At 44.8% G+C, this 11,799-nt stretch overlaps 1 protein-coding gene across 4 annotated transcripts in view; it reads left to right on the plus strand.

Annotated features, from left to right (window-relative positions):
• The window catches only part of GLI2 (GLI family zinc finger 2), a 124,601-nt gene extending 120,110 nt beyond the window's left edge, over nucleotides 1–4,491 (plus strand). For 2 of the 4 annotated variants that reach the window (XM_040440301.1, XM_040440302.1), the window contains exon 14: nucleotides 173–4,491. In XM_040440301.1, coding sequence (XP_040296235.1) covers nucleotides 173–2,343 — 2,171 coding nt within the window. In that variant the 3' untranslated portion in view covers nucleotides 2,344–4,491. The remainder of the gene's footprint in view (nucleotides 1–172) is intronic. The other 2 variants (XR_005780505.1, XR_005780506.1) reach the window with 2 other exon arrangements.
• The last annotated feature ends 7,308 nt before the right edge of the window (nucleotides 4,492–11,799 follow it).

The raw sequence follows: 11,799 nt of genomic DNA on the forward strand, positions 1-11,799 counted from the left end.
GATTGACAGCAGCTTTGTGTTTGGTGGATGGATTTTATACTCCATGTGGACTGGCCCCACATGTTACTCAGTATCGGTGGCAGCTGTTTTATGAGGCCTGTGGATTCTGTGCTGTTCTGCCCCAAGGAACAGTCCATAAATTTAACGTCAGATTTTCTTCCCTCTTTTTCAGGCTCGTTACTTGACAATATGGGTGTCCCGGGCAGTGTGAACATAAACCCAAGAATTACAGACTTGTCTTTGAATGACATCACCATTCTGAACCAGCTGAATGACAGGCGGGACAGCGCCACCAGCACCCTCAGCTCTGCGTACACAAGCCGACGATCTTCAGGGATCTCCCCGTATTTCTCCAGCCGTCGCTCAAGCGAAGCCTCTCAATTTTGTGGCAGACAGAACAATGCCAGCTCTGCCGATTCTTATGACCCCATCTCCACCGATGCTTCCAGAAGATCCAGTGACGCCAGCCAACATAACGGATTACCAGCGCTCCTCAACTTTACCCCTGCCCAGCAGTATCGATTGAAAGCCAAGTACGCAGCCGCAACTGGTGGTCCTCCTCCTACACCCCTCCCCAACATGGAGAGAATGAGTTTAAGAAGCAAGATGTCCTTGTTGGACGGGTCAGACTATTCCCTGCCCGCCTTCAGGCAGCAGCCGGGTCCAAGACGATGCAGCGATGGTTTCGGTAATGCCCCAGCGCCAACTTTTCCTCATGAGGTTCCTGGAAATGGCACAAGACGAGCTAGTGACCCAGTAAGAACAACAGCTGGACTTGATGGACAACATCTTCCAAGGGTTCAGCGCTTCCACAGCATGAATGCCATGAACACGTTGTATCCTCCACAGGTCATGGACAAGAGGAATATAAGCTTCCAGCAGTGCGCTCGTTCAGACGGAAGCCTTCACCGGCACATCTACTCTCCACGGCCACCAAGCATCAGTGAGAACGTCATCCTGGAAGGCATGGCAGCCGATATGGACGTCCCTGGTGGTGAGGATGACCTGGTGTTACCGGATGATGTTGTCCAGTATATTAAGTCTCAGAACAGAGGAGCGCCAGACCATAGGCTTCCGCCTGACTACAGTAACCAGAACCAAAACTTCCAAAGTAACGTGAAGAGCTATCAGCAGCTTGCACAGAACCGGACTGCTGGTCATGACACGCAGAAGAATAACATGCCCGTCCAGTGGAATGAAGTCAGCTCTGGCACTGTCGATGTCGCCGCCAATGTGCCAAAGCAGGCTTTTACGCAAGGGAATTTGGCAGTCGTGCAGCAGAAGCAAAACTTTAGCCAATATCAAAGCTTCAACCATCAGCCATCCCTGGCGAATAATCCGCAGCAAGAGCTGGCACAGAGAAATGGTGGAGTCAATGGGCAAAGATTCAGTTATCCTCAGCATAGGGTGCAGCAGCTGAACCCGTGCCAAGGCACCAACTCCGACTTCAACCAGCAGCAGAACTTTAGCCAGTCTGTGCATATGTTACGGGTCCCGAGTGATGGTCAGTGCCAACTCTCCACCTCATCTAACATCTTAGAAAGGTCTGGACATCTCATGCACTCTCCTCAGAGTAACGGGATGATGAACGGCAGCCGGGAGCCGCACCCCACAAACACTCAGAATTATCCAAGTCACTTTCGTGCCACTCATGACACCCTTCAACCACCAAACTCAAACCCCTACCCCAACCCGAACCTGTTCAACAATCAACACAGTAACATGGGGATCTCTGCTCAGGTCATTAATAACTCCTTGATGCAGCCAAGGCCTCCAGCTCACCCCCCCAACAGGCAAAGGAGTATACATTCAGGACAGCACCCCTCTTTTTTGAGGAGCCCGCACTCGGTGAGTGAGCAGAGTCCATGCCAGCAAACAGCAGAAGCCACCCCAAAAAGAGCAAGTGAAGAACCTGAGCCGACCTCATGTATGAATGCAAAGGACAATGGTTTACTCTATTACTCAGGCCAAATACAGATGTTTGAGCAGAACAGCAATTATAATTCTGCACTAGACTGTACAGCGCAGCAAGTCCCCACCATGCCATCTCCTGGGGTCAATCAGGTCACTAGCACCGTGGACTCTCAAGGTCTGGAACAGCCTCCTGTCATAGATTTCGATGCTATGATGGACGACGGGGACCATTGCAGTCTCTTGTCAGGGACCATAAGCCCTGGCCTTCTTCAGAGTCTCTCTCAAAACTCTTCTCGCCTCACAACTCCCAGGAACTCCTTAACTTTTCCTTCCATCCCAGCCGGGATAAACAATATGGCTATCGGGGATATGAGCTCCATGCTTAGCACATTGGCAGAAGAAAATAAATTTCTTAATCTTATGTCCTAACTAGAAGCTCTGAAGGCAGATCGTGGTGGGATCTTGAGATTTATTGGGACTCTCTACAGGATGGAGCGTTCTTCCATTGTGATGACTGTGACACTGGCCAAGCAAGTAGATGGTACCGAGATGAGATCCTAAGACACTGACTCTTCAGATATTTATGGTGGCATCTCAGGAGGCGTCTTCCACAATGAGTCATTATTATATCTTGTGTTTTTTCTTCTTTAGCCTCTGCTTCCACTAGTGTCCACATCCTTTCCCTCATCCTAGACGGATGTGGACTGTAAACCGCCCAAGATAAACTTTTCTTTAAGAGTTTCCCAAGCTTTGGTGTGAAGGGGAACATCAAACCTTCAGCATCGACTTCTTACACACAGACCGCTGCTGTGTAAGCTGTACAGAGTCCAGTATTTCCGTGTGCCGCCAGCAGACGGGATTCTAGCTGCTTCTCAATGCACTGACTTGATTCTGTTGCAGCCATAAAAGCCTCAGCACTGTTTACATCGGCGTGTAAATACTTACGGTTGTATCGCCTTCCTCATGCGTGGAGCGCTGTGCGTGATTGTGCCAATCATTATACACGTTGTGAAAAGCCATATTGTGTCACGCAGAGAGGAGGCGGCTCCTCTATGAATACACGGGTCTGCTCACAGGGATCAGCCTCGGACCTCGTGTTATGTCGTCATCTTCTGGCCTCCTCCACTGTTCAGTATTTCGGGCCGAGACGTATCCACAAGGAAAAGAGAATTAGTCACATTAAGGGAAAGCACAGCAATAGTAGAAAGTATTCTAGTGTAACAAACAGGAAGCTCTATGCACGGGGAGCGGAAGGGAGCGAGCACAACTCTTCACTTATCTGACCAGTCCTCGTTTTGTCCTCTTTGTGGAAGATGAGGAACATGGTTATATTGTGAATGTGGCATCTTGTTTTCCTGTCCTGATTCTCTAAGCATTCAGCCTGCTGCTCTGACAGTAGGTACAGTGATCACAACCTGCTCTGACTGTAGGTCTAATGATCACCCCCTGCTCTGACTGTAGGTGCAATGATCACCCCCTGCTCTGACTGTAGGTACAGTGATCACCCCCTGCTCTGACTACAAGTCCAATGATTACCCCCTGCTCTGACTACAAGTCCAATGATTACCCCCTGTTCTGATTGTAGGACCAATGATCGCCCCCTGCTCTGACAGTAAGTACAATGATCTCCCCTGTTCTGACTGTAGGTACAATAATTGCCCCCTGCTGTAACTGTAAGTCCAATGATCGCCCCTTTTCTGACAGTTGGTACAAACTGATTTCCCATGCTCTGACTGTAGGTACAATGATCTCCCCCTCCTATGCAGGTACAATGATCTCCCCCTGCTCTGACTCCAGGTACAATTATTGCCCCCTGCTCTGACTGTAGGTACAATGATCTTCCCTTGCTCTGACTACAGATACAATGATCACCCACTGCTCTGACTGCAAGTACAATGATTGCCCCTGTTGTGACTGTAGGTCCAATGATTGCCCCCTGCTCTGACTGTAGGTACAATGATCTCCCCCTTCTATGCAGGTCCAATGATTGCCCCCCTGCTCTGACTGTAAGTCCAATGATAGCCCCCTATTCTGACTGTAGGTACAATGATCACCCCCTGCTCTAACTCCAGGTACAGTGATTACCCCCTGCTCTGACTACAGGTACAATGATCGCCCCATTAATCTAAATGTATAGAACATTTATAGGATCCCTGTATTAATAATCTTTATTCTGTGCACAACATTTGTAATTTACTGACTTACCTACCTGTGGAGGAATGAATGTGGGGGCGGTATGTGATATGTCTCTAGGCTGGTTGTACAGTGCAATAATTAACCCTTGGCAGTAACCACCCCTGTAAATTCCAAGGAGCGACCTCTACATGTCCTTATTCACTGCTACTGTATCCTCTGTGTTCATTGTCTTTGTGTCAGCCACGTCTCATTCACAACCAGTCACTCGTCCAGGTAATTTTTTTTGGTTGCCGTTTCTCCGTCAAGCAAATGACTTCTGTATTTCTTCCAAGCCTGTAAATATTTTGTAAAAAAAAGTGTCCCCCCAAAGTCCAAGACAGATCCGAGAAATTTATATCCTGTGACAAAACTGAACATTTTTTATTTTAAACTGCCTTGTAAATACACGTTTTGTATATTAAACTCAAACTTTTTACATCTTTGTCTATTCTGGTTCTGTCTTGTGTATAACGTTATACAGCCTGACCCCTGCAGTGGTGAATATGGGAGCATCAATATTCAGAACTCAACATTATCAGACCCAGCCCAACCATCCATTAAAAGTGCTCGAAGGACAAAAGAATGCGTGGAAAGTGTGGAGCAGCCATATAGCAGTTATATTCTTGTACATAGGAGCAGTATTATAGTAGTTATATTCCTGTACATAGGAGCAGTATTATAGCAGTTATATTCTTGTACATAGGAGGCAGTATTATAGTAGTTATATTCTTGTACATAGGAGGCAGCATTATAGGAGTTATATTCTTGTACATAGGAGGCAGTATTATAGTAGTTGTATTCTTGTACATAGGAGCAGTATTATAGTAGTTGTATTCTTGTACATAGGAGCAGTATTATAGTAGTTATATTCTTGTACATAGGAGCAGTATTATAGTAGTTATATTCTTGTACATAGGAGCAGTATTATAGTAGTTATATTCCTGTACATAGGAGCAGTATTATAGTAGTTATATTCCTGTACATAGGAGGCAGTATTATAGTAGTTATATTCTTGTACATAGGAGGCAGCATTATAGGAGTTATATTCTTGTACATAGGTGCAGTATTATAGTAGTTATATTATTGTACATATGTACAAGAATATAACTCCTATAATACTGCCTCCTATGTACAAGAATATAACTACTATAATACTGCTCCTATGTACAATAATATAACTACTATAATACTGCACCTAGGAGCAGTATTATAGTAGTTATATTCTTGTACATAGGAGCAGTATTATAGTAGTTATATTCTTGTACATAGGGGGTAGTATTATAGTAGTTATATTCTTGTACATAGGAGCAGCATTATAGCAGTTATATTCTTGTACATAGGAGCAGTATTATAGTAGTTATATTCTTGTACATAGGAGCAGTATTATAGTAGTTATATTCTTGTACATAGCAGCAGTATTATAGTAGTTATATTCTTGTACATAGCAGCATTATAGTAGTTATATTCTTGTACATAGGGGGTAGTATTATAGTAGTTATATTCTTGTACATAGGAGCAGTATTATAGTAGTTATATTCTTTTACATAGCAGCAGTATTATAGCAGTTATATTCTTGTACATAGGAGGCAGTATTATAGTAGTTATATTCCTGTACATAGGGGCAGTATTATAGTAGTTATATTCTTGTACATAGCAGCATTATAGTAGTTATATTCTTGTACATAGGGGGTAGTATTATAGTAGTTATATTCTTGTACATAGGAGCAGTATTATAGTAGTTATATTCTTTTACATAGCAGCAGTATTATAGTAGTTATATTCTTGTACATAGGAGCCAGTATTATAGCAGTTATATTCTTGTACATAGGGTCAGTGTTTTATAAGTAAAGGTAACTCCATGGTGGTCCTGAATGTTATCCTCAGACTAATGGCTTATGCACACGACCGTATGTATTTTACGGTCCACAAAAACGGATCCGCAAAAAATATGGATGACGTCCGTGTGCATTCCTTATTTTGCGGAACGGAACAGCTGGCTCCTAACAGAGAACAGTCCTATCCTTGTCCGTAATGTGGACAATAATAGGACATGTTCTATTTTTTTGCGGAACAGAAATACGGACATACGGAAACAGAATGCACATGGAGTAACTTTGTTTTTTGTTTTTTTTTGCGGATCCATTGAAGTGAATGGTTACGCATATGGTCCGCAAAAAAAACGGAACAGACATGGAAAGAAATTACGTTTGTGTGCATGAGCCCTTATGGGTAGGATCACTTACCACTCATTTCCTTTAGTTACTAGATTTGTCTCACATGACTAATCTCCTGCTCATTGTTATTCTTCATCCCATTATCTGATTATTCATGAGGGTTTGTACTTTGCAGGTAAATCTGGTAATCAGAACTCATTTCTTTCACATACATATTCATGTTCCTATTAACGTTTCAATCACATCTGTTTCTCAACATCTACAATCTGTTTTCACCACCTCAGTGTCATTTCCAGTCGATTAAGTCAAAGTAATGCAATAAAGTATTATTAGTGATAATGATAATTAAAGACGTCGATTTATTAACCAGCGGGATCGATGCCCGGATCGGGTCTGACCATCAGAATACAAACCTCCATTCATCATTGACAAGAAGCCTGTGGATTTAACCATTTCTCGATTGATCCTCATGAGGGGAGGTGATAATACCGCACTCATTATTAGGATATGAACTGAACAGGACAATGTATCAATCGTAGATCTGAAATGTTACATTAAGAGAAAACTGCAACATTAGTGTTCCAGGAATCACAGGATTTGAATCCAGTTTTACAGATGATCAGGGGTCAGCAACCTCCGGCACTCCAGGTGTTGGGAAACTACATCTCCCATCATGCACACTTGCTTGGCTTTTCTCTAAACTCCTACACAAGTGGAAGGAGCATGCTGGGAGTTGTAGTTTCACAACAGCTGGAGTGTCGAAGGTTGCTGATTTCTGGTGTAGATGATAATAAAGCTTGTAGGTGGAAACAACAGGTTTAGACCAATGAAAAAAAATCACAACTAGTTACAATAATCAGCAGCTAAATCTTATGTTGTGCTGTAGATACCACTGGCTCAGCAGAGAATGCCGCCGACCAGGTGCGCTGCTAGGGTCTCAAAAGATCCGGGGCCCAAGCCCCAATGAATATGGCCCAGTTCTCTAAGCCCCCCCCCCCCCCCCCCCTCACATACTTGCTATACAGCAGCATGTACCTGTCAAATCCAGGGCCTCCAGGTGACGTCTCCTCTGATGTAGACCTTCTCTGTCATCATCTTCTCCATTTGGTCCGGACACTTCTCTCACCCGCTCCTCGTCTCTATAGAGTGTGACACACGGACATTTTAGCTTCCTCCCATTTCTATCATCATCCCCAACCTGGAGCCCCCACAGTGTTATCCTGCTGCTCACTGTGCCCCCCAATACCCCCAAATACCATCCTAAAGAAAAAGGAGTGCCCCCCATAGTAATAGTGCTCCTCATAGTCCCACCAATAGTAATTCCTTTCTAGAATGCCATTAGCAATACTGCCCCCTACAGTGCCCACAACAGTGATAATGATCCCCAAGAATGCCCCCATTAATAATACTGCCCCCTACAGAGCCACTAACAGTGATAACGCTCCCCAAGAGAGCCCCCATTCACAGAAGAGCCCTCCGGTATTAATAATGCCCTCACAGAGCCTCCAGTAGTAATAAGGCCCCCTATTGTTCCCCCAGTGGTAATAACGCTATCTACAGCCCCCTCAGTAGTAATAAGGCCCCCATAATGCTCTTAGGAGAAATAATACGGATCTATAAGTCCCTCCTATAGAGCCCCCAGTAGTAATAAGAACGCCTAATGTCCCCTGGATTTATAATACCCCTATAATGCCCCCTGTAGTTATATTCCTCCCTCCACCATACAGTCCCATGTAAATAACATCACCTCCTCCCCAGCTGCCTCCAACATGCAATCCCATGTAAACATCAACCCTTAACATTCAGTCCCATGTGAATAACATCACCCTCCCACCACCAGCCACCTTCAACATACAGTCCCATGTAAATAACATCACTTCCTCTCTGACCCCTGTAACATTCAGTCCTGTGTAAATAACATCACTCCCTCCCACAGCCGCCTCCAACATTCAGTCCCATATAAATAATTTCACTCTCTCCCACAGCCGCCATAAACACACAGTTCCATGTAAATAACATTCCTCCCATCAGCCCTAACATACAGTCCCAGTTAAATAACTACAACTCCCAGCATTGCTCTGCCTCTCCCTTCACTTACCTCTCCTCATGTACAGACCTCACCTCAGCTTCTTCCCCAGGACTTCTCCTCTTCACTGCCGTCCTCTCCTGCACTGGTCACATGATGGTGACATCATCGCAGGTCCTTCTCAACCACTGTCTGTTTTATTGGTCACATGACCTGTGATGTCACCACAGGTCCTTCAGATCTTCCAGTGTATTAGATTCAAATGTATTGCCGTCCTGAGGACTTCCCGTTGGATCTAGCTGGCAGGCAGGACATTTGGGGCCTGGGACAGAACATCAGGGGGCAGGCCCCGAGTGTTTTAACCTAGCAATGCCCCTGCCACCGACTCTCATACAAGGTCACCAAAGGCCAGATCCTACTGTAGACATACCCATAGATCACCAAATTACCACACACATGGCACTGTATATAGTATAGCTATATGAACGACTACCTCAACATCTTATAGAACTGGGCAGACATTTATAGTTACATAGGTACTGTGTATGTGACTAGGTCAGCTGTACCCTGTATATACCATTGGGTCACCAGAAAAACTACATGCCGTATATATAGAGATGTATGAACCCGCAGCCCTATAGAGGATGTATGAACCCGCAGCCCTATAGAGGATGCATGGCCCCGCAGCCCTATAGAGGATGTATGGCCCCGCAGCCCTATAGAGATGTATGGCCCCGCAGCCCTATAGAGATGTATGGCCCCGCAGCCCTATAGAGATGTATGGCCCCGCAGCCCTATAGAGATGTATGGCCCCGCAGCCCTATAGAGATGTATGGATCAGCCAATCAGAGGCATGATTCAGGCAGGTCCTTCTGCTGAGGTCGCAATAGATGCCATTCTGTGTCCAGCTTTAGACCTGAGAGCATGTGTTGTGGATGTGTCTGCTAAAAGACAATTGTAGAGCAGATACAAGCCAGTAATCTAGCTGTACTAGAGACACACTATAGAGCGAGAACAGGGAGATAAAAATCCTAAAATCTACCCAATATATCAGAGACAACCTGGCATAGAGAAGGAGGGACTGCTCACTCCGAGTTGTGTGCTGTTCCATTGTTCATACCGCTTGCTGGCAAGTTCTATCCTGACACAAAATTACTTCTTCTGTATATGGACAGCCAGCTTTTTATTGTTAAACTTCAAACCTCAAGTTTCTATAGTTCATAGGCTTATTGCCAGCACCCCAATAGCATACATTCTGCTGCTGAACAATTGCCGCCTTTTTTTCTAAAGACCTAAATTTACCATTTGTAATTGGTCATTTTCAGTGCAATGAAGTGCATCAGTATATCCGTGCTAGTGGACACGTTATATTACGGCAAAATACCCTTCAGTTACACCAAAAGCATTTTACTGTAAAAACTGGATTACTATACCCATGTTATTGATTGAGTTTTACTGTAACAACTGCATGATTATAACCCTTTTAGTGAATGTGTTGTATTACTTTAAGATACCATACCAACAGCAAAAGCATTTTTACTGCATTAATACCATTGTCAATTGTAAATACCAGTGTGCAGTGTGTTTGTAAAAAGGGAGTGACATTTGATTGCGTCTGTGTTTAAATTACAGAATAAACACTAGTGATTTCGTTAGTACCGTTTAATAGCCTGTGTGTACCACTACCAAGCCTGTGACTTTTCATATAAGCCTCATAATAAAATGTCTGGAAAATGGAAGAATTTAAAACGAAAGACCCATGCCTGGTCATCCCCCCTCCTCCTTGTGGGCGCCTTCTTTTTTTCCTAAAAAGAGCCAACAACATCCCATGTGCTATGAAATATACTCAAGAGTCTTCTTGTCGATGACCTGTGAGAGTAGCATCAGCATTTGGACTGCCATGTGTAAGAGGTTCAGGGGGAGGAAGGGGAACCCATGCATAGCGGTGTTGGTGGTAGTGCTGGCTGATGGCACTTATAGCCATGGTGGTAGCAGTGGGACAGTGGTTGCAACAGTGTCACTGAAGGCAAATACAGAGCAGGAAATCAGAACTTAGGCTAAGGAGCCCACCATAAGATATCACAGTCTGATAAAAGTGTCAGGAAGGTGAAGACTATGGGCCAGATTTATCATTCCTCTGACCGCTCACTCCACTTTCACATATGGCTAAAGTCAGTTTTAGCCAAGTCAGATTTATGATCGGCCCTTTAAGACTGTAATAAATGTGGTTTGACGGTAGCAGTTTATCCGTCAGTAAGCAGCTTTACAAAAGTCGCACGTCTTTACGAAAAAGTCGCACGTTTTTATGAAAAAGTCGCATGTTCTATTAAAAAGTCTCATAAGATAAGCATGGTCCTCACTGGAGTGAAATTGCGACTTTTTTGCGACTTTTTAAATAGTCCCAATAGTAAATCTGTCTAGAGATTCATTTACATAAGAAAACACGCCCACTTTCAGAAAACTGGCGAGCCTAGTGCAGAGCAGAAAAAAGTCGCAAATTTGTGCGCAGTTTTAGCGTTTGGGACTTTTTCACTCTATTATTCTGACCTGAGCTAATGATAAATCTGGCCCTATGACTACGATTGTGTGCTAGACAGGAGCTGGGTCAGGGTGCTGCCGAAGAGAAGAAGGAGACATCAGAGGAGAAGGGTGGTGGCTGTGTTGGCAATAAAGAGTGGAGGTAACATGTGACTAAAACGTCTAAAAGAACAGGCATGGCCAGAACTGCTTCTATTGGGGTCAGTTTAGCAACTGGTGATGCCGCTGAAACTCTGGGCGCAGGCTCAAAACGTCAAAGACCTAGGCCTGTGAGTAACTCCCTTATGGCGTCTTTTCTCCCCAAGGCCAACACACAAGATCTGCAGGATTAAAATAAGCCGGGGCTTTCAAACACAAACATAGCTACCAGAGCTCTATTGCAACACACGAGGAATCAGAACAAGTCGGTCCTCCTTCTCCATGGAAGTATAAGCAGCCAGACTGGAACAGAGGAACTGCTTCTGCCATAATGCCACTGCCGCTGTCTGCCTGCCTACCATTGTTCTGTACCGTATAGCTGCTGCAGCCTTCCTGCCACTGCCGCTGTCTACCTGCCTACCATTGTTCTGTACCGTACAGCTGCTGCAGCCATCATGCCACTGCCGCTGTCTGCCTGCCTACCATTGTTCTGTACCGTACAGCTGCTGCAGCCATCATGCCACTGCCGCTGTCTGCCTACCATTGTTCTATACTGTATAGCTGATGCAGCCATTATGCCACTGCCGCTGTCTGCCTGCCTACCATTGTTCTATACTGTATAGCTGATGCAGCCATTATGCCACTGCCGCTGTCTGCCTGCCTACCATTGTTCTATACTGTATAGCTGATGCAGCCATTATGCCACAGCCGCTGTCTGCCTGCCTACCATTGTTCTGTACCGTATAGCTGCTGCAGCCATCATGCCACTGCAGCTGCCTGCCTACAATCATTCTTTATTGTATAGCTGCTGCAGCCATCATACCACTGCCGCTG

Source organism: Bufo bufo, chromosome 7 (genome assembly GCF_905171765.1).
Source record: "Bufo bufo chromosome 7, aBufBuf1.1, whole genome shotgun sequence".
Taxonomy (NCBI): Eukaryota; Metazoa; Chordata; class Amphibia; order Anura; family Bufonidae; genus Bufo; species Bufo bufo.